This window comes from Acipenser ruthenus, chromosome 8 (genome assembly GCF_902713425.1).
Source record: "Acipenser ruthenus chromosome 8, fAciRut3.2 maternal haplotype, whole genome shotgun sequence".
Taxonomy (NCBI): domain Eukaryota; kingdom Metazoa; phylum Chordata; class Actinopteri; order Acipenseriformes; family Acipenseridae; genus Acipenser; species Acipenser ruthenus.
This window is the reverse complement of record NC_081196.1, coordinates 52,699,760-52,722,675: the sequence shown is the minus strand read 5'-3', so window position 1 is coordinate 52,722,675 and position 22,916 is coordinate 52,699,760. Positions and strand designations below refer to the sequence as shown.

The window sequence follows — 22,916 nt, the reverse complement described above, 5'->3', positions numbered from 1 at the left end:
CTTTTGTACAATCTCCAGTCAACCCACTAACCTGTGGCATCACTTGTGCAGGTAGGAATCATAAGTAACTGGTACTGTCGATCCAGCCCCTCAATAGACACCTGATTCTTGTAGACCAATCCCATTGCAGTTATAAAAATGTCAGAATACAGCGCAGTACTCTCTGCGGTAAAACTGCGCCATGTGCCTTTTAGCAACGCTTTGACAAAATGCACAAGTAGCCTCAGCGCTTCCTGCTGCTTTGTTTAATGCTCTTTCTGCTCCCATTTGCCACCTGTAGTCAGAAAAAAACAGGATTGCAAAGCTGCGACATGTTTGCGTTGTCACACAACGACAGTATCGTGACAGGTAAATGGCTACCACTGTACAGTGGGGAAATTCACAAAGTCATTCACTCAAAAGGAGAAAAACACCCACTTAAGCTGCAAAACTGAGTCTTTTAATTCAAGGGGTCTTAAGATGTCTATTTCTAGTTTTGTAACATTAAAGAGTATTTTTCTCTTTTTAGAGAAACAATGTGCACAAGGACACTTCGTAGTAGAAGGGTTTGTGAATTTCCTCCAGTGGCATAAATATGTGCCTGACAGTTGTGGCTGTAGCTAGTTTAGGCTTTAAACAAGGTATATGTAGTTCTATCAATAATTAGAGAAGGTTAATTATTACTCTCCATTTCACCTGATGGAAAATGATCCTCCTCCCTTCAGGGCTTTCTCTACCATATATATCTCCATGTGTTTTCTGGGTGTCATTGGAAATAGGTACTGTTCAATATAATCATCTCTTTATTGTTAAAGGACATTTTGACACCCGAATACTTTTTAACACTTGAAAAGTAATTAAAAAAATGGTCTGTATCTCAACTCTATATAGTTTTTCTAAAAGTGGGCATATGTACGTTCCTGTTTTTGGAAACCTTGCCTCAAGTCCTTTATTTTAACAAATGGATAAAAACTTAAGTGTATTCTAAAATACTTTTGGATTACACTTATAATAGCAGTGTTGCCCTGGAAAGCCCCTGTCAGACCACCACAGCATTACCAGCTATGACAACACAATGAATTTGGAACAGATTCCTCTGTGATTCTGTCAGTATGACAAAAATGATACCTTTCATAGTTTGAATTCTGAAAGTGTCGAGTATATCCTTTCCCTTCCTGTGTCAGCTCAGAGATCTGTGGTGTACATCTCCCTTTTTTAACAATCTCCAATTTTTCAGAGAAAGTTCTCCTTGAAAAAGGATTGGTAACCAAATCGACTATGATGTCTCTGTTTTCTCATTTTTTTTATTTTAGTGTAAAATAAAATTCGAAATAATTAGATGTTGTAAAGGTATTTGTATTTATCAATGTATATTTATAAACAATATCGTGCAAACCCAGCTATCCTCCTAACTGCAGTGCTAACTAAGGAATATTCATGTTTTGGGGTTGCTCACTAATGATTGGTCAGCTGTCAGAGCTTTGACTTTCCCATTGGTTGCTAAAGCAGGGCCTTCAAGTGAAGCCGAGAATACCCTGGGAGATTTATGGTCCTCCTCTGCTCACTCCTGATTGGTTGCCTGTCTAAAAAAAAGGACAATCTTCGAATCGCCTATTGGTTAAACTAACTGAAGACCTTCAACTCAAACTGAGAATACCCTCAACTGTTTTTTTTTTTTTTCCTAGCGTCTGGTCGTTGTTTTAGACTTATGCGGGGGAAATGCAGATCTCTTATTGCCTTGGTTAAATGTTTTACTTTCTCTAAGTATGTATTATATTCTGTACATCACATCCCCTGCAGGAAACCCCTAGGCTCTTAAAAAACCTCTAGTAAACCCTGTAAGTCATCTTGGATAAAGGTGTCAGACAAATGAACAAATAATAATTAGAGTAGTATGTTTCATAGTATAAGCAAGCACACTGTACGCAAGTGAGTGAGGCAACGTAATGTCATTTGACTGACGGTTTACTTGGCACTGTCTGGTCAGCAGAGATACCTTGAAGGTCCTGATGGCACGCCACTGGTATCATTGATCCTTACCTTTGTAACTGCCCCTGTGTTATCATTACTCCTTAGTATAGACAATGCGTTGCCATTGTAGTGCCACTGCATTGTTATTGAAATCACTTGGTCAGGGCTTTCAGGAGCTTAGGAATGCTTTCAGCAAACTTGGCTATGCTTTTTTATCACGCTTAAGCTTGGTTTTAAGTTGTTTTTCTTATTACCGTGGTATACAGTAGCATGGCAGAGGCATGTTCCTTGGTTAATAATTAGTTTGAAAGTACTTGTGTGGACAGTTTTTTCCCATTAAGATTAAATCAGAATCCAGAGATCTTATTATAGTATCACAGGTTTGTTTCTGGAATCCTTTTAAATATTGAATGGGCTACAAATAATTCTGGTGACTTGAAAACGTAGCCTCACATTGAGCCCCCTAGTGGTGACTAAAGAAAGTGACACATTTTTGTTTACACCCTGAATAGGCCTAATGGCTTTTTTTCTCTCTCTTTCCAGCACTCATCCAACAGCCTCTACAGCTGAACTTGACAATACTACTCAAAGAGGTTGGTGCAAATCTTTAGTTTTTTTTATAACTTTATTCCACTACAGGTGATCCCGATAGGTTGCTATTATATATTTTCTAGTGAGAGGAATATTTATCCACAACATCTCAATGAGGTGCAAAAAGTGATTATAAATAACCTGGTAATGTAATGTTTTATATGACTAAGATAGAGTTGAAAGCAATTTAATATTGAGTCTGATCTTTCCAATCAGCAGCAGATCAATATCAATGAGATCTGAACAAGGACTCTCGCAGTACAAGTTTGAATACTTCATAACTCCAGTCAAAGTGGCAGACTGTTAGCGCAGTCCAGGACAACTTGTCTAGTGAGTCCCTTCTGGTCTTGGTCTCTAGAGTTGTTATATAACAAATGTTCCTTAATATTTAAATTTCTTACCTGAAAAAAAAAAGAAATGCAAAATTGTACAATATTCCGTTTTTTTTTATGTCCATCTTTAAAGACATTCAATTTTCACCATCAGTGAATTATCAGACAAAATAAAAAACATAAATACATTTAAAAATAACAACAGACACGTGAAATGTCCCCTTCTTGTACTGGACAGAGCGATTTGTAGCAGAAATATTTTCGATCTTTGATGCAGCTGCTGTCTTTCATTGAAGACATTTAAAGAAATTGTGCAGCTCTATGCAGTGTGTTCAATCATTAACCAGAAGCAAACTGTCAGTTTCCTAAATGCAGTGTAACAGGCAGTGCGTCAATAAGGAAAACCTTTGCTGCATTTGTTTTTAAGTGGTATAAAATATGTATATTTACACTATTCTAACAGAAAGGGGAATTTTCATGGGGAACTACATATTACACTGTAATGGCTACATTTCACGAAAATCTGTGATAACCGTGAACAATATACAGCTTTACTAATTAGTTATAGTGGGGTTGTCTTTTTGCAAAGTGAGTGCTGAAAGAGTGTATATGCTTTCATTGTATTGTAACTGCATTTGTTTTTGCATGGTAGGTATATATTTTCTAGTGGCCCCTGTGCCAAAACTGAGTCTTCTCAGTTCTGAAGCTCAGTTCTGAGCTCTTAAGCACTAGGCCACCTCTGGCCATATATCTTGAACAATCCATTGCTGACATTGGATTTCCTGCAGTCCAGCAGCTATGGCAGACAGAAATAGTTTGTAATCCGGATTAGCAACACTCTCTTGTTACAGGTGCTGCAGGGTTTACCTAGTCTGCAGTACGGAGGTGGCTGATAACTTCATGTTTGCATTGAAAACGGTCCCTCATTTATGGGTCCAGTTACAGCCAGGCTGGATGATAAACAAGCTTTAAGAAGCTGTTATAAAAAACTTAAAGTGGTTCTAACTAACAAAATAATTTTAGAAATGCTACCTGTAATGCACATGCAATAACTATATAGGTTTCACATGTGCAATTTCAAAAGAAACACATGTTATACCAAGCGTGTATTTTCAATGTAAAACATTATTCCTGGTACTACTCTGGGCTAAAGAAAGTTCTTAGTTTCTGGGCTTTATTCTCAGGAAATCTGTAACACTGGGCCCTTTCTCCTCAGTAGATCTTCAGCTTCAAAGCATCATTAAAGGAAGCTGCTGGTTAATAACAGACAGGAGAGAAAGCCCTGAAGGGGTGACTATCATTTATCCCCAGGTGAAATGAACAGGAAGTGCAAGATAATCTGAAAGAATATTTGGCAAAAAGACATTTCTTGAACCTCATGTAGTACCACATTTCATGCTTTAAAATGCTAAAGCACGTTTTTATTTACAAACCGCACATTTAAGACCCATATTGTGAATGGATGTGCAAGATGGGGAACATTTATTGAACTATTTTGTTAGTTACAATCATTTGACTATAAACTGGCTATATCTGATTTACATAAAGGAAGTGACTGAATCACGTAACTTCAACGTGACAGTAATTGTAACACTATTTTCTGTCAGATCATATATCAGTTTAATGAGACAAAGGCTGTTTTATTTAAGTCCAATGGAAAGCTATAATTAAATAAATAAAATCACTTGCTTGACAAACAAAGGCAACATTATTTGCAGTTCTCAATACATCTTTGGTAACAAAGGTCGACAATCACCCCGGCCAACAAAACAGTATTTGTTTTTCTCGTCAACAAAGGCACTTAGATCTCAGGCCAGCAAACGCAGCTGAATTAGAAGCAACTCTCTCTGGATTTAATGTTTCAGTTGGGTGTATCTCTACCAGCTCCACCATAATGTGTTTCTGCCCCCAGACGCAGCAGCAAATGTTTCTCCCCCGCAGATGGTCTCCGTTGAAGCAATCCCGTCCAGTGAAGACACTGTAAATGAGGAAACTGAAAGTAGTGTAAGCATCAGGCTTCATTCTTCATTGGCCTTTGTTTAACCTGTAGTTAATGCAATGTAGGAATGGACACTCATTTATATGTCAAGTGTGTGGCCACTTTATTAGGACCTGTGCCTACTATAGTGTTGCCCCACCATTTTGCCCTGCTCACATTCTTGACACAACATGGCATAAACTCCACAATGTCCTGAAAGGTGTCCCGAGGTTTATTATTTCCCGCAATTGGTGAAGAGAGGTAAGCAGAGGATTGTAATGATAAATATGCCATTCAAACTGGATTGAGAGCTGGGGATTTTGGTGTCCGAGGCAGATACATGGAGTCTGTTCCATTTGCACAGAATTCTGCCATTATTGTCATGAAAGTAGTCATTGTCACCAGGGTACAAGTGCGGCATTGTTGGGTGGACTGGATTGCAGAGATGCTTAAGTAAACTATGGCATTCATACCAGCAGAACATGCCCCACACCAGGGCGATGCCAAATCCAATTGGGTAGACAAACAGTTTACCAGCTGGGTCAAAACAAAGTTCCAGCCATAGCAATAGCAATAGCAGTAGATAATGGTTATTATTCAATCTTCAAACATACCAAATATGACAGTGACTTCTTCCCTGGTCCTTGAAGTCCAGCCTGTGATCCAGTCTGAGGTTCTCCTTGCTGATTCTTGTCCTCTTCTCAGATCACAAACGAGATCGTAGATATCACAGAGAGGCCAGTGAGGCCTGTTGCAGAGCAGGTGGTGGAGCTGAGTATTCAGCTGACAGGAGAGAGTTACAGCGAGGATCTGGAGAACCCTGACAGCGTCCGCTTCCAGGGCCTCACTAAGCACTTCATCTATGAGGTACAGCTTTGCAAAAATCTCATTTTCAGTAAAAAAACCCAAATACCTACAAAACTTATTAAGAGTTTTCAGTCTCAATATTGAGATATTTCAACCATCAGCATATCATTTACCATATTACAAAGTGTAGTTTATTTATAGTTGAACCTGTCTGGTCCGACACTAAATAAAGAATAGTCCCATTGCAAACCCAATGGCAGGATATATAGAGACTTTAAAAACCACAATGACCTTTCCCTTCTGGTTATACAATATCATGCTTGTAATCATTCTGAGGGGTTGCTTTAATATTGAGTTTTAATCATTTTTCTAATGGGACTAATGAATCCAAGGTTATGTTATGCTCAGGTAAAGCAAAAAAGACAATTATTTATTGTGGTTCATTGAGGACATGGGAAAAAAGTGTTAAGTCTAGATTCTCAAATAATTTATCTCTTAATCTCGACATGGTTAGATATAGAAAGTCGCTGGATATTTCAGAAAAAATAAATATAGTAGAAACTATAAAAATTTGATTGAAGATTCAAAGGTAGGTATTCATATGTGTGTCCCAGTGAGCAGAGGGTTTGGGTTTTCAATCAGCATGCCCACAAGGATGACGGGAGGATCCAGGGTATATAAGACTACTGGGAAAGAAGAAGACCACGGCTCTTTTGACAACACAACCTGTTTGGCAAGACATCGAATGATGATATGATGAGGAAATGCAGAACAGAGCATGCTGCTCCTTCAGGGTTCTTGTGGAATCTAAGCAGGGATTTGTGGAGCACAGCAGACCAAAATCATTCATTTCAGTCATATCTGCACAGAGCTGTTTGTGAGAGTATTGTGAGTCATGCAATTATTGGGAACTTCTACAAACTAATGGGTTTAAACAATAGTCAAATGTTTTCTCTTTTCTTTTCTTCTTCTCAGATTCAAAATGCGTTTCAAAGGTTGCCAGGGTTCAAGAGTGTGAATGTGATTGGATTTAGGTAAGGGATTTTCAATCCCCTAGGAACTGCATTTAAGTTAACAGCCTTTGAGTGCTCAACTTCTAACAGCAGTGTCACGAAAATTACAAAGCCACTGGTGAGCTATTTAGTTAGTCTGTGTATCTCAAGATCACATTAAAACTAAACAAAATACCTGTCACTAGTCCAGATATGAATTTTATGAGTACTTAGCAGGGGGTCCAGAAAATCCAGCGTTATCCGCCCCCCCTCCCCTCCCCCCCTCCCCCCCTTCTGCTACAACTGTTTAAATAAAGTACCTGTCATTTCTCTTTTCATTGTTAACATCCTGACAACTTTTTACACTTATACCTTTAAACTCTGTTCAAAGCTCTTTTCGAAATGGCCACTAGTGTTTTTAGATCTGTCCTCTAAATCACTGCAGGGAGAGCCATTTAAAAAAAAAAAGCGATTAAAAAAACAAACATTACAAAAAGTGCTCTGGCTTTTCTGTTCCGTACCACATCATGGATCATTATTCCTGTGTTACCTGCTTGAAAATGTGGGCAATAATCCTTACAAAATCAGTGCACTAGAGTGGACATTTTGAAAAGAGCTTTGAAACAGACTTTAAAATTGTAAGTGTAAAAAGCTGTCAGGATGTTAACAATGAAAAATGACAGGTACGTTATTTAAACAGTTGTAGCAACACGGGGGGACATGTAACACTGTTTTTTCCGCTTCTTACTCTTTAAGGTCCAATGAACATGTGTCTACTGCTGATTAAGTGAAATGTACATCTTGCATGTTGCATGTATATGGTTTGTTTTATAGTTATTCTTTCTTTCTGTTCTTTAAAGTCAGCCACAGGACCCAGAGAGGTAAGAAAGACACTTGGATGAAGCTCATTTGTAACAGGAGATTACTTGCAATGGGAAAGCACAATGTGCTAACAGCACAATAATCTACTCCTCTGTTATACCAGATTGATCAGCTCAATAAACACGAGGAATTAGTACCACTCATTTTAATCCACATATTATTCATCCTCACTGTCCAAGCCCAGTCCAGGCAGAGAATGACTGTGTTTTGTTTTTCAGATATCACTATATATCTGCCTTTTCTAAAATAAGGACACAAACCTAGAATATGAAGGAATGCTGTCTTTGGGGTAAATAGCTCACAGTGTTACAATGCAAACATCTTTGCGAGGCTACATGCTTTTTAAGAGGTAGCATCTTCTTGTGAAGCGTGTTGTGCTTTGCAATACTGACAATGGCTTTTTTGGTATTTATGTTAACGAGTTGTATTATCGCAAATGAACTTCACAACACAACTTTTAATCATTTGCTGAACCTACAATTGCTAATCCAGTTTGGGCAATATTTAAAAAAAAAAAAAAATCCAGAAATGAGAATATAGGAGAATATAGGTCCTTGTAGCAAATGATAAAATGGAGATTTAGTCAAATGATTTAAATGTACAAGGATCTAAATACCATGCTTTAAATCACTATATAGGACCCTCTGGTATTTTATATACTTGTACACAGAAATACACAAAAGAGACTCACATGCACTCAGATGTGTGATTGTCATGGAACCTCAAATAAATTCAGTGGCAGCATTTAAATCTCCAGTCACCAGTCCCCATGGTCTGTACCAAACTTACAATTTAAAATGTAATGTAATGAATTTATCTTAATGAGAAAGTTCCTCTCAATTAAAAATCAAAAACAACAACAACAGTATCTTTGGTGCATAGACTGATAATATCCAAATCAAGTCCACACTCAAAACAATAAAACACAAATATCAGTTTATTTGTGTAATTAGTCAGAATCATTACTTATTAGTTTTAGTTTAGCAGAAAGAATACATCAAATCACAAGTAATTTGCATTGTCCTATCTAACAATGTACCGGTACACCTAGTCCTGAGTTATTAAAGTATTGCAAACAAGATACTTTAATATAGGCTATACATATTAATATGGAGTAGTTTTATGCTCGCTTATCAAACAAAGAACCATACATACATATCACATTTTATAAATTTGTATCTTAAGAAAATATGCAAAAATTCCAGACAGGGTCTACAATGAGTTAATCTCAATGGACCGACCCCAGACTAAACGGCGGTCGGGAGTTCAGTTCAAAGAGACAGATAAGCAAACCAAGTGCGAGAAGGAGAGTGGGTCGGGCAAGGGGAACAGGGAATGGGCTTGCCCCAGGTTCGGCTGCCTGAGTGGGGCGGAAGCGAAGCAGAAGTGTATCATCTCCCGGAGAAAGCTGCATCTCCTGTCGCAGCAAAAAAGTAAATACATTGGGAAAGATAACCATATAATAGGCCTAATATTTATTTAGTTATAAAACAAATGCTGAATAAGATGTCTGTGTTATAAAGTGCCAGCGCAGCTTTTCTTCAGTTCAGATACTGTATCAAAAGGGAGAGACAGAAATGGAAGTTAGACTGAGAAGTTGTTTACAGTTTGAACAACACCGGTACAGTAGTTACGGTAGAAATATTGCATGAATCACTAGTATAGGGAATTGGGGGACATGCTGTAGGAGCGTTATATCCGAGGGAGCACTGTACCCCAAACATTGATTTCTGACACATTGGCAACTTACTGTAGGAGTCAGAAACCAACTTCTGGGCCAGACCCAGAGGTAGGCCATAAAACAAATAAGAAGAGCGCATTCAAATGTAATTTCCTGTTTCTGTGATGTGTCTCATAGCGTTAATGCAGTAGTGGTTCATTATGGCGTGACCTTTGAAGTGGGCACTGGGGGAATCAGCAACGAGACCCTGCACTTTATTAACCTGCACTCCAACAAGGTAGAGGAGCCCTACCCGGAGCCAGAAGAGAGCCCCTCTGTGGTTTACACCATCACTGACCTCCGCAATTACATCGCTGAGGCCCTCAGCAAGGAAGCCATCATCGGAAATGCAACCTTAGCTGTGGATCCAGACTCTCTTCAGCTTGTAAACGGTAAAGGTCCTTATCGTACTGTAAGATGAAGCCTTTTCAAGCATGGTGGGATGAGTGAACCCTTTTGGAATACTGGTGTGCATAGAGAGGGTCACCCTGTTAGCATGCTTGTTTATTTTATACATGGCGATAGTATGGATGGACCCTCAATTAAGTTTATCATGGGAAATTGGCAGTTATTTTGGCAGTTTTTCTTTCATTTAAAAAGGAAAAAAGGACACCTTAATAAAGCACTGTGTGTTGCTATCTTGTCCTCACAGCTTGTTTTTCAGTGTAAATGGTAAACTGTTAGCATTGAAAATTGCATTATTCAAACGTTTTGTCACAGTAACAGCTGTTCAGAATGACTGAGAAAAAAGGATAATTCAATTGGAGTCATCGCTCTCGCAACCATGTCAGATTTCTTATAGATTCCAGAATCATAAATGAAAGATTACTTACTTGCCCCTTTGTGTGTTTGGCTCCCAGAGGATGGATCATCATCTCTTAAGGATTCAGAAATCACAGGCCCAACAGAAGAACCACCAGCAAGCATGGTGAGTGATCTCCAAGTAGGCCTGTGCTCAGTAGGTTAGACAAAGGGCTGGTGCTTTAACTTACTCAGTGGAAACAAGTGGAATATCTAAAAAAAGACATCTAACCTTTAATATGAGCACAGATTTATAAGTGCAGTGTAGTGCGCACGTTTTCATGAATAACAGGTATCTAAGGAGTGTAAGGAGCTTTGTGGTACGAACGCGAGGAGGCAGTGCAGGAGGTTCCATTTATTATATATCTGGCAACAATCTCAGGTAAAGTAAGTTGATATCCTGCTGTCACGGCAACGGCTTTTTATTGCCTTTCAAAGGCAGGCCAGTCATGCAAAATGTCACGAGTGAGTCACCCATCGTTCAGTCCACCTTCATAGCCTTTATTATGGTAAATGGCATCAGCCAGTGGATGAACAATTACTGCAGGGAACCAGCTTTGTGAAGCTGCCTGGCACAGTTTCTTCAGTACATTTGTAACTGGGGACAAGAGTGGTCTCGGTTTTACAGGAGAAATTGAAAAACGTCAAAGAAAACATGATTTTGGTAATGTGGTATAAACATTGTAATGACATTTGCAGTAAACCCATATATTTCAGAGTCAAATGTCTCAACATCTTAAGTGCATTTGTCAACAAATACAGTCTATATACAGGAATATATAAATATAAAATAAAATAACAAACTATTCTATTAATTAGTTAGCCTACAAAGCTTTGTATTTACCTAGTACACATGCCAGCCTCCATACTGTTTGTGTGTACTTGAAAGTGGAATGGTTTGCTCTGTAAATAAAATATTCAATGTTATTGCTGCCATCAAGACACTCTTGAAAAACAGATGTTAGCTCTGAAGGTTTTTTACCAGAAAGATAAATCATTTTGTAAATAGCAAAAATAGTTGTAGAGTTGTTGCCTTAAGCTTCAGAACTCAGGAAGCAGGGGCTTTATTGAGAGTATTCAACAGCTTCTATTTGACATAAGGAAATGCTTACACAGCTAAAGACATTAAGGGATTCTTGCCAAATCCCCCTGAAATGGCCACCTGTGGATTCTAAAGGGCACTGTGTGGAACAAAGAGAAAATACAACTGATTAAAAAACTCTTTCCACATACCTCAAATCATATAAAACAGTGCTGTGAATTCAGCTCTCAAGCATGCTTTATATTAGGAATAAGGTCAGCCAAACCGCTAACCTAACCTGTTCATGTCAATCATAGAGGAAGATAATGATCCGCTGCTTTGCTCTTAAAGGCAGAATATTTTGATTGTATTATTTTCTCACAGGTTTCATTTAAACGGACATTGATAGATGAATGGCCACCTTTGAATGTAAACATCAATCTCTCTTTCCTACTTTCACATGAAGAAGAGACCTTGAGGTCTCGTAAGCTTGTGATTAATTATTATTTAGTCCAATGAAAGGTATCACATCTCCTTCTCTGTCTATTTAAATGGACCAAATTCCATGATCCACCCCTTGTTAAACATTGTGAAGATGCAATATCCAAAAATCATGTGATGCAACATCCAAGAAGGCTTACGTTATTCTTAACCAAGGTTAAACTGTATGATTGTCAATTTCCAATTGTTCTGCTATTTCTTGACATGTGGTGGCGTTCTTTTTATTGTCTTTTTAACCACGGACACTGGCATCATAAAGAACATTATATTTTTCGACATTAATAACTAAATTCTCATTTCTGTGGTAATGTCTGCGTGAGCGAGACACTGACAGTCTGACAGCTACTACCTTTGACCTTATTTCTGATTGGTCCATTGCGATGCATTGCGATGCGAACAGCGCGTAGCAAAATACAAATAAAACAAATGTATTTCTATATTTGCTCGCTTCATTCGCACCGCTTGCTTCACTTGCGTTGTGCATTACTCCATTTAAATCAATAGTTTTAATTATTTTTGCTCGCGTCCGGTGTGCATAGCTCTTTTAACATGCAAGCCCATGCCCATTGATGTGTTTGATTTGGCATTGTATGTTGCAGAGCTGCGCTAACACTCCAACTTTTAAGAATGTGTTTGTTAACATTTATGTATTTAGCTTTTTTTTTTACAGAACTGCCCCTTTAGTCATACATAGTCACACCCCCTTAGTGACTCTCCACGCCCCCCCAGGAGGGCACGCCCCCCAGTTTGCGCACCACTGTTCTAGTTGATGCAAAACTTTTGTCGATAGCTGTATAGCACATGTGAAGCTACAGCCTGGATGATCTTGCAGAGTGCTGGGAAATGCAATAGCCCCTTAAACCAGTAGACTTATCATGCTGTTCTTTGTGAGGGTGGTGGTGGTGGTGAGGGGTTTTAGAAGAGAAACTGAGATCCAAAGCGCAATGTCTTCATGGAGAAAGGGCAGTGGAATTGACCAAAATTGTTGTGTTTTGTACATACAGTATGATGAAATGCATTGAAGTAGGCAACTCAGTTGCAAATGCTATGTGATCCGTAATAGAGTTTAAAAGTGAACAACATTGGAGATTTAAGGTGTTTTATACATTGTAATGTCTTAAACAGAAACGTGTACGGTAAGGTAAAAGAACAGTTGTACATTTTAGAGCTTCATTGATGATATCAGCTAGACCATTGTATTATTCTAGCAGTGAACAAAGTGCTTCCATTCTTCTGGTAGGAATTTGTTCTTATATTTCTGATGTTTGTTTTGTACATACTCCTATTGTTTTACTAATGCAAATTTGCTTGTTAGAGTTTTTTTTAATTATAATTAACCTTTGCAAGCTGTTGAAAATTGCCATATTGCTTTTATCTGTTCATGTTTGTGATCCAGCGATGTATCTCTAGGCAGGGACAGGGGCAGACAAAGGAAACCCCTAATTTTGGATGTTTCATTCACCAGTGTCCTAGCTTTGATCAACAGCCTATATGAAAGAGCAGAGGAACATGACATAAATCTGTGGTGCACCATTTCTGCACTATGTAATTTGTAAATGCTGAACATTTATATATTTATATATATATTTATATTTTAGGGGAATATTCTGGCAGCTGAGAGACCTCCTAATGGCTCTTCTTTGGAACTGAACAAAAAAGACATCTTTGTGAATGGTTACACCACAGGTGACATCTACTTTGACAGTGTGCACCTCAATGGCCTTTGGGTGGAGTCTGAGACTTCTTTTGCTGATGAGAATGATGTCATAGTGCTGGAGGAGAACCCCACTTCTGCATCCCCGTTACTCACAGACCCAACTATCGCAGAGCCCACCTCAGGGGTAGACAGTTCTGTCATTACATCCCAGCCAGGCACAGAGGGTAAGGAGGGCTTACTTGAACATAGTTGAGATGCCGCGTCTTTTGAGTTCAAGTGCTCGATGGGATTCAGAAATGGAAATAGTCTGTTCTACACACATAATCAAAATGTATTGCATGGTACTAGGATACGAATATTTCATTTATTAGAGGGTGTCACCACCAGCATCCATGACTCTTCCAAAGCACTAGTTTATTGCAGGGCTGCTGTAGGGATTAGCATGCAAATTCTGACTTGATGTCTTCAAAATGTAGAAAAGTTATTACATGTTTATGAAAGGTAAAACAAACCATTACACGTTCATTATAAATAAATACATTTGATTTGTTTTTTAAATCAGTATAAGCATTATTCCCTGGTCTACCTTCTCTGGTTTTATCTTTTTTGTAGATTCTGAAAATATAGAAGAAGAGGGCTTCCTGTTCAGTAATACTGTAGTTACTCTGAAGACACCCACATCCAGTCCAGAGAAGGTAACCCCAAACACTGTGCTCAACATTGAACATCCAACCACTGTTGCTCCATCTCCTGCAACTACCCAAGCTGAAGAGCCAACTGTGCCCACATCCATGACAGGAACCCTGGTAACAGTAGCTCCAGAGAGTGGATTAAGTGAAGGAGCAGAAATCACAGGGTCCTATACCCATACTGCCCTTCCAAACCAGAAACCAGAGGCTCCGATAAATACAGCAGATGAGATTCCCCTACCTGACAGCACACATTCCACAACAACACCTTCCTCTGATGCAGTGTCCACTGAAAGTGACACAGACATACCAGCCACAGTGTCACCCTCACAAGATCCTTCCACATCTTCGTCAGTCGATGAAGCTTTGATTGTTACAACAGAAAGACCTGTGATGGTCTCTCCTTCACAATATCCCACCACACCTTTTTCTTCAGATGAAACTTTAGCAGTTGAAACAGAGAGTCCAGTCACAGTATCTGCATTGCAAGATCCTACAACACCTTCTTCATCAGATGAAGCTTTAGCAGTTGAAACAGAGAGTCCAGTCACAGTATCTCCATTGCAAGATCCTACAACACCTTCTTCATCAGATGAAGCTTTAGCAGTTGAAACAGAGAGTCCAGTCACAGTATCTCCATTGCAAGATCCTACAACACCTTCTTCATCAGATGAAGCTTTAGCAGTTGAAACAGAAAGTCCAGTCATAGTGACTCCTTCTCAAGATCTTACCACACCATCTTCATCAGATGAAACTTTGGTAGTTGCAACAGAAAGTCCAGTCATGCTGTCTCTATCTCAAGATCCTAGCTCACCTTTGTCATTTGATGACGCTTTACTAGTAACAACAGAAAAGACAGCCATTGCAAGCAATCAGTTATTTGAAGAAGGGTCTGGTTCTGGGTTCTTCCACTCTGGACAAGAGCCAGGCCCTGATGTTTGGCCTTGGGTTCCTGTGACACCTGACCATATTTCCTTGTTAAGTACAAATGAGGAACCCAAAGATGAGTTAATTCCTGATTACATCATTGATCCCCCGGATTTTGTGGATGAGAATTTTAATGATGTCACGCCAGTAACTGAGGATTCATATACTGATTATGAACCCCCAAACAGTGTATTTATTGACAACAGAACACTTAGTGAGGACCTAGATACGCAAAAAGAGCTTTTGGACAGAGTTATTGCCACTGAGGATATAAGGAATAAGCCTCACTATACCACCACTGATGTAGCCCCTGTTTTTTTGACAATGGAGACGTTAACAGTGGAGCTCTCCATGCAGACCTCAGAGGCCTCAAGTAATTATGACTACTATGTGAGTGAGCCAATCACCATGCTCACCCCAATCACTGATAACACTCTCCCTAATGTTCTGGAGGAACACACTACCATAGCTTATGTACTTGAAGGACCATCTACTAGGGGGCAACAATTTGTCACAGTCGGGGATGCATTTAGCAATGAGGAATTATTGGAAGTGGTGACAACAACAGAGCTGACTACTACAGAGAAACGTCCAGCACAGTCAGTCGCCATGGGTCCCATGGTCACCTCACATCCTACTCCAGGGGAACCACTCACAGAGCTATTTACTAGAGAGGAGGAAGAAACAGATTCACCCACTCTTACCCAACCAGTTACAGAGACATCTACATTAGGGATATTCATGGGAAACATAATTACAGAAACATTCACAGTTGGGGAAGCTATTGTAGGACTGAGCACAGAGGAGCAACCTTTCCTAGAGCCATTCAATGGAGATGAAGACCAGGGGGGCCTGAAAATACCCATCAGAGAACAGGTCACAGAATCACCCGTAACAGGCAATCCCACCATCGAAATCTCAAAAGAAGATCAACCGGCATTGAATTTGTCTGACTCGCATACTCTTGCTGCAGATTTGACAATCAAAGAGACACCAGTCATGGAGTTATTCAGCACTGTACAACCCACCACAGAGTCCCCCAAAGATGAATCACCTTTCACTAAACACTCAGCCATTCCACCACCAAATGTAGAATCTGCTACCATGCTGCCTGTGCTGACGGAACTGCCAGCTACATTCCATAACGTACCTGAACAAACTGCACTGTTCATACCAGATGAAATCTCTACAGCAGATAATGTGTTTACGGAAATCGCAAATGTGCCAGAGGACATTACTCAGAAACCGGATGTAGCTCATACCCCTAGCCATCCTGTGACAGAAACTTCCATTAATAAAGGCAACAGCAATGACGTGTATCCATTAACTACAACATCTCCCTTGCTGCAGTCAACTACTGAACCCACCGATGACTTGATGGTAATCTCAGTGTCATCCACTAAGAATCTCACCCAGCCACAGCTACCAGTTATTCCTGATGAAAATGAGGCCATCGGTACGGCAGTGCTAGGAATACAGACATACGGACCAGCAATACAAGACATAACCGACCTCGATCATCCTGACCTGGTCTACCACCACACGGGGGTTAGCCAAATAGAGGAGGGAACCAGTGGGAAAACAGCAGTTAATGTACATGCTACAGACATGGCGAGTGTGGCCAAGTCTACAAATGGAAACATTACTCTGCCGACACGGGCGCTAGTGGTTTTCTTCAGCCTTAGAGTGACGAACATGATATTCTCTGAAGATCTGTTTAATAAAAGCTCTCCAGAGTACAAAGCTCTTGAGCAACGATTCCTGGAACTGGTAAGTTAACATCTGCAGCAATGTCTGTCCACATTTAACTAATCAAGTTTATGAAATCTCATCAACAGCCCTTATGTAAACTATTTCTGTGCTTGGTATCTGTCTTTCCATGATGTAACCCTGTCTCTCCTTCTGAGGCGTCTCTTCAAGAGCTGTAAATCAGTGGCAGACTATTTAGGAAGACAACCACCAGTAAAGGGCTGAGTGCAGCTGTATTAAATCAAATATGGGCAGTTTTGGGATAAGTGGTTATTATGCTTTTCAAAGTATTTATATACGCAGGATAGACCAAAGTTAGATACAGCATACTGCATCAATTAGTGAGGGGGCCCCTGCAAAATGAACAGATGTAAGGCCTGTAGCACAAAAAAGTCACGTGACATCCCATGGGGGTTTAAACCCATATGCTCAAAATTCAATGTCTTTTAGTAGCAATTAAACCTGTTTGTTTGCTCAGTAAAACATGGGAAACCCACACCCTTTTCTTTATTGCCCTATGTCCTTAACACTTGTTTGTACAGTATGTTTGTGTTACTTATATCAAGTCTGTATTCTTCTAATAAATACAGTCCAGACTCTTCTGGAAATTGGATATTATTATTTGTTTATTTAGCAGACGCCTTTATCCAAGGCGACTTACAGAGACTAGGGTGTGTGAGCTATGCATCAGCTGCAGAGTCACTTACAACTACGTCTCACCCGAAAGACGGAACACAAGGAGGTTAAGTGACTTGCTCAGGGTCACACAATGAGTCAGTGAATGAGGTGGGATTTGAACCGGGGACCACCTGGTTACAAGCCCTTTTCTTTAACCACTGGACCACACATCTCACCCCAGAGTGAAAATAATTTAAATATAAATAAATAGTGCCTTTCTGGGCATCCACAACTTGATATTTGATTTACAGAAGTTTTGTGTTTAAGATTATAGTTTCATTTTTTTCTATTAGATTTGGGGTTTCAGATGTGTATTCCACATTTGCTGCAGTGCTTTTAATGGGAACATGTTTAAAATAAACTATTTCTGTTACAAAAGGTTTAATAATTGTTAAGTCTTGAGAAAAGATGGGCTTTTTAAACTACAAACCATTTGTTTGCTGCACAGCTTGTTCCTTACCTGCAATCCAACCTCACCAACTTCCAAAACCTTGAGATCCTCAACTTCAGGAATGGCAGCATAGTAGTGAACAGTCGAATGAAGTTTGCTAAGCGGGTGCCTCGCAACGTTACAAATGCAGTCTACATAATTCTGGAGGATTTCTGCAATACTGCCTATCAAACCATGAACCTTGCCATTGACAAATACTCCCTGGATGTAGAGTCGGGTAATACTCCCTTCTGTTATCGTAACATTGAAAGGTGTATGTTGTGGCTGGGTGGTTCAGCTGCCATGACAGTTTATTAGTGATAAAACAAGTATTTGATATAATTTAAGACTATTATTTCATCAGACAATGCTTTACAAGCTCACTGTGATCCAATATAGTAGTTTATTAAACAAGCATTGCTTGTAGATTGACTTGTGGTGATGACATGAAATGACAGTCTTTCTGATTAATACATTAGGTCCCATACAACCATTTTATAGCTATTTATCTATTGCTGCTTTGTTTAAAAAAGTGTTTAATTTATTTATTTATTTATTTATTTATTTATTTATTTATTTATTATGTATTATTCCAACCAAAAATGTTTGCACTTACCCAAATCATTGGCACTCAAAATTAACACCCCATTTTACTGACAACTAACAGCTAAGTGGACAGAAATAAGGTTCTGCTTTTTTGCATACAATGTTCTCTTTACCTTCTGGCCATGCTCGTTTGTGAAGAGCTAGCATACTTCTTTGTTTTCCAATGCCTACACATAAATATACATGTTGACATGGCAGAATGGGCAGAAAGGTGAATCATGTTCAGGTTAATTTTGAGACATAGTTTAAGTAATTCAGCTGATGGGATAAAACCTAAGCTGTCTGAGGTATGCATATAGAGGCAGGTTGCACGAATAAAGGTTTCTGTTTATTGCTACTGTGCTCAGTACATACAGATGGCTGTGCCAATAATTGTTTTGTAATCATAGTAAGTACAATGCAAACCAATAGACATTTCCAAAAACTATATTGTAGAACTCAAACCTGCTTCCAATTGGGATCCCCAGTGGCTCATTGTGGCAAAGCGCCCCGCCCCTGTGTGCATTTGTGTTATGTGTATGTATGTATGCGTGCGTATGTTAATGTTGGTGTATAGATTGGTACACGGGATATAAACGGGTCTGTGTTTCACGTATATTTAAAGTGTAGATTTGTATTTAGGCACGAGGAGAGCACAAATCACTTCACGTGCTGGTTAAATGTAATATGTGAGCACGGGGTTGCACAGAATTAATTCACGTGCTGGGATTCAAGTGAATAATTAATTAGTAATTGAATCCCAGCACAACAGTATATATAGATGCACATTTTCACTCAGTCGGGGTTAGGTGTTCGGAAGAGGAGAACGGGTGAGAGAGAGAGGAGTAAAAGTAAAGTAAAATCGTAAAGAGAAGTGTTTGTACTCACCGTGTTTGTTTGTCTCCGTGCACCGTTTGTTAAGTGTTTAGTCCGTTTTGTATGTCTATTTATTTTGGCGTCAAGTGCCGTGTCCTGTTTTGTATTCCATTGTTCAAACCTTTTATTTTCTGTGCTGTTTTATTAAATGCTGAGCGAAACCATTCGCTCAGCTCCACCAAAACCCCAAGTCTCTGTCTGTGTATTCCTCTCTGGTCTGACGCCACCCACTCTGGCCGTCTTTGTGACACGTGGTGTCAGAAGTGGGACCGACAGCGCCTCCAGGACTCAGGCCAGAGCAGGAACCGCATTTTTTTGAAAAAAAAAAAAAAGTGTTGGATTACAAAAAAATATATATATAAATAAATAAAATGGGATGGAAGGAGGATAAAGAGGTGAAGGACAGGGAGGAGGAGTGCCGCCTAAGGGCCAGACATCCACGGCGATCTAACAAGCCAACGCCGGGGAACTCCTCTGCGACCAGTATCATCTCTTCGCCAACTGTCCCTTCCGCAGTTATGAGGAGGAGCCTGAGAGTCCACAGCCCAAGTGGGAGGAGCCTGAGCGTCCACAGCCCAAGTGGGAGGAGCCTGAGCGTCCACAGCCCAAGTGGGAGGAGCCTGAGCATCCACAGCCCGAGTGGGAGGAGCCTGAGCGTCCACAGCCCGAGTGGGAGGAGCCTGAGCGTCCTACGCCTGAGTGGGAGGAGCCTGAGCGTCCTACGCCTGAGTGGGAGGAACCCGAACGTCCTACGCCTGAGTGGGAGGAACCCGAACGTCCTACGCCTGAGTGGGGGGAACCCGAGTGTCCACAGCCCAAAAGGGAGGAGTCGGGGCGTCCACAGCCCAAAAGGGAGGAGGTCGAGGATGATGGCTGGGAGGTTTTTTTAAAGAACCTCGCAGCAGAGTTATGCCCTGGCTGTGGGGCTTATGGGCACACGTTAGCCATATGCCCCACCCAGTATGAAGAGGAGGAACCAGCGCCCAGACGGGGGGACCGCGAGCGTCCAGCGCCCAGACGGGGGGACCGCGAGCGTCCAGCGCCCAGACGGGGGGACCGCGGGAATACGAAGCCTGAGAGGCAGCTGTTCCCACCTTCACCAGCAGAGCAAGAATGCCTGCTGGTTTCCCCATCACAACCAGCAGAGGTAGAATGCCTGCTGGTTTCCCCAGCCCAACCAGCAGAGGAAGAATGCCTGCTGGTTTCCCCAGCACAACCAGCAGAGGAAGAATGCCTGCTGGTTTCCCCAGCACAACCAGCAGAGGAAGAATGCCTGCTGGTTTCCCCAGCACAACCAGCAGAGCCGCACCAGTCCGCTGCAAGAGAGGCAGAGCAGCACCAGTCCCCTGAAAAAGGGGGAGACTACACACTGCTCCCACCTCCATCGGCAGGAGACTACACGCTGCTCCCACCTTCACCGGCAGGAGCAGAGCAGCCGGAGCTGCCTCTGCCACTTCCAGGAGCAGAGGAGCAGGAGCTGCCTCTGCCTCCGCCACCTACATCGGCAGGAGCAGAGCAGCCGGAGCTGCCTCTGCCTCCGCCACCTACACCGGCAGGAGCAAAGGAGCAGGAGCTGCCTCTGCCACTTCCAGGAGCAGAGGAGCAGGAGCTGCCTCTGCCACTTCCAGGAGCAGAGGAGCTGCCTCTGCCTCTGCCACTGCCAGAAGCAGAACAGCAGGAGCTGTCTCTGCTTCCCATACCTCCACCACGGGGAGTACGGTGGCCGGAGCCCCAGAAAGGGGAGCTGTCGGCCACGAAGAAGGGGGAGGAGGTCTGGAGACCACCAACCCCAGCAGCAGTTTCGCTGCCGGAGATCGTGGGGGAGGTCCGGAGACCTGCTCCCACTGCAGCAGTTTCGCTGCCGGAGATCGTGGGGGAGGTCCGGAGACCTGCTCCCACTGCAGCAGTTTCGCTGCCGGAGATCGTGGGGGAGGTCCGGAGACCTGCTCCCACTGCAGCTTCTTCGCTGCCGGCAGTACTGTGGTCGGAGCCCCACCAAAGGGAGCTACCGGCTACAAAGAAGGGGGACGAGGTCTGGAGACCACTTTCCCCAGCAGCAGTTTCGCTGCAGGAGTTCTTGTGGCCGGAGCCCCACAGGAGGGAGCTGCCGGCTACGAAGAAGGGGGAGGTCGGGGGACCACCTGCCCCCGCAGCTTTTTCGCTGCAGGACGGGACCAACAGGCTGTCAGCCGTGCCACTACCGGCAGGGGTGCTGACAGCATGGCCAGCCATGGGCCCACTGAAGCCTCCCTTCCCAGCCCGAGACTTTGTCCTGGACTGCTGGATTTTTAAGGGGGGAGGTGGCCATTGAGGCCATGTGTGCTGCGCACAAGGGGGGGTATATGTGGCAAAGCGCCCCGCCCCTGTGTGCATTTGTGTTATGTGTATGTATGTATGCGTGCGTATGTTAATGTTGGTGTATAGATTGGTACACGGGATATAAACGGGTCTGTGTTTCACGTATATTTAAAGTGTAGATTTGTATTTAGGCACGAGGAGAGCACAAATCACTTCACGTGCTGGTTAAATGTAATATGTGAGCACGGGGTTGCACAGAATTAATTCACGTGCTGGGATTCAAGTGAATAATTAATTAGTAATTGAATCCCAGCACAACAGTATATATAGATGCACATTTTCACTCAGTCGGGGTTAGGTGTTCGGAAGAGGAGAACGGGTGAGAGAGAGAGGAGTAAAAGTAAAGTAAAATCGTAAAGAGAAGTGTTTGTACTCACCGTGTTTGTTTGTCTCCGTGCACCGTTTGTTAAGTGTTTAGTCCGTTTTGTATGTCTATTTATTTTGGCGTCAAGTGCCGTGTCCTGTTTTGTATTCCATTGTTCAAACCTTTTATTTTCTGTGCTGTTTTATTAAATGCTGAGCGAAACCATTCGCTCAGCTCCACCAAAACCCCAAGTCTCTGTCTGTGTATTCCTCTCTGGTCTGACGCCACCCACTCTGGCCGTCTTTGTGACACTCATCCAGTAAAAGTACTTTACCATGTGCAGGGTGAATCATACTGTCAGGAGCTTGCTGATGTGAATCCTACCGAAGCTCCTTGCCTCTCCCCCGACCCCTTGTGTGACTCTTGTAATATTTTACACATCATGCAATGGCACCAGCAGCATGCACATTCCTTATTGAAGACTTGAGACCGAACTAGACTTGGTGTAGGTACTAACTCACATATCCCGCCTACATCAAATCAAACCTTTGCTTTTGTTTGTAGGATATCAAGCTGACCCGTGTAAGTTCCAGGCCTGCAATGAATTCTCCCAGTGCTCAATAAACCGCTGGTCGGGGGAGACGGAGTGCGTCTGCAACGCTGGCTATTTTAGCGTTGATGGACTGCCTTGTCAGAGTATCTGTGAGCTTCAACCGGACTTCTGTCTGAATGACGGAAAATGTGACATCATCCCAAGCAAAGGAGCAATCTGCAGGTACTATTTTACCTTTATCTTTGATTTTTAACTAATCTTATTTGGCCACCAGTAAAATGAACAAGCAAGTACATCCTTTAATCAATTTTATTTGGGATATGACTGCAGTGGTATTATATCATCTTTGGTTTGCGTGGCTTCTAAATCCCAGTCATTAGGATAGCCTTATGTGCAGTCAAGGTCTTGAGACATGATATGACCTAATCTGAATCTCTACCAAAAGAAATTTCCCTGTGCACAGTACAATTAGTGATGGCATGCGAATGATGCCTGCATCAAAGCAGACAGAATGCATTGCATACTCTGCTCCATG

At 41.6% G+C, this 22,916-nt stretch overlaps 1 protein-coding gene across 3 annotated transcripts in view; it reads left to right on the top strand.

Annotated features, from left to right (window-relative positions):
* The window catches only part of LOC131737793 (interphotoreceptor matrix proteoglycan 2-like), a 40,089-nt gene that overhangs the window by 5,937 nt on the left and 11,236 nt on the right, over positions 1–22,916 (top strand). Inside the window, exons 7-18 of one of the 3 annotated variants that reach the window (XM_059029213.1) lie at positions 19–51; positions 2,494–2,543; positions 4,786–4,877; positions 5,557–5,718; positions 6,634–6,692; positions 7,511–7,531; positions 9,391–9,644; positions 10,113–10,180; positions 13,174–13,456; positions 13,845–16,618; positions 17,724–17,943; positions 22,393–22,603. In XM_059029213.1, the coding sequence (XP_058885196.1) occupies positions 19–51; positions 2,494–2,543; positions 4,786–4,877; positions 5,557–5,718; positions 6,634–6,692; positions 7,511–7,531; positions 9,391–9,644; positions 10,113–10,180; positions 13,174–13,456; positions 13,845–16,618; positions 17,724–17,943; positions 22,393–22,603 (4,227 nt within the window). The remainder of the gene's footprint in view (positions 1–18; positions 52–2,493; positions 2,544–4,785; positions 4,878–5,556; positions 5,719–6,633; positions 6,693–7,510; positions 7,532–9,390; positions 9,645–10,112; positions 10,181–13,173; positions 13,457–13,844; positions 16,619–17,723; positions 17,944–22,392; positions 22,604–22,916) is intronic. The other 2 variants (XM_059029215.1, XM_059029214.1) reach the window with 2 other exon arrangements.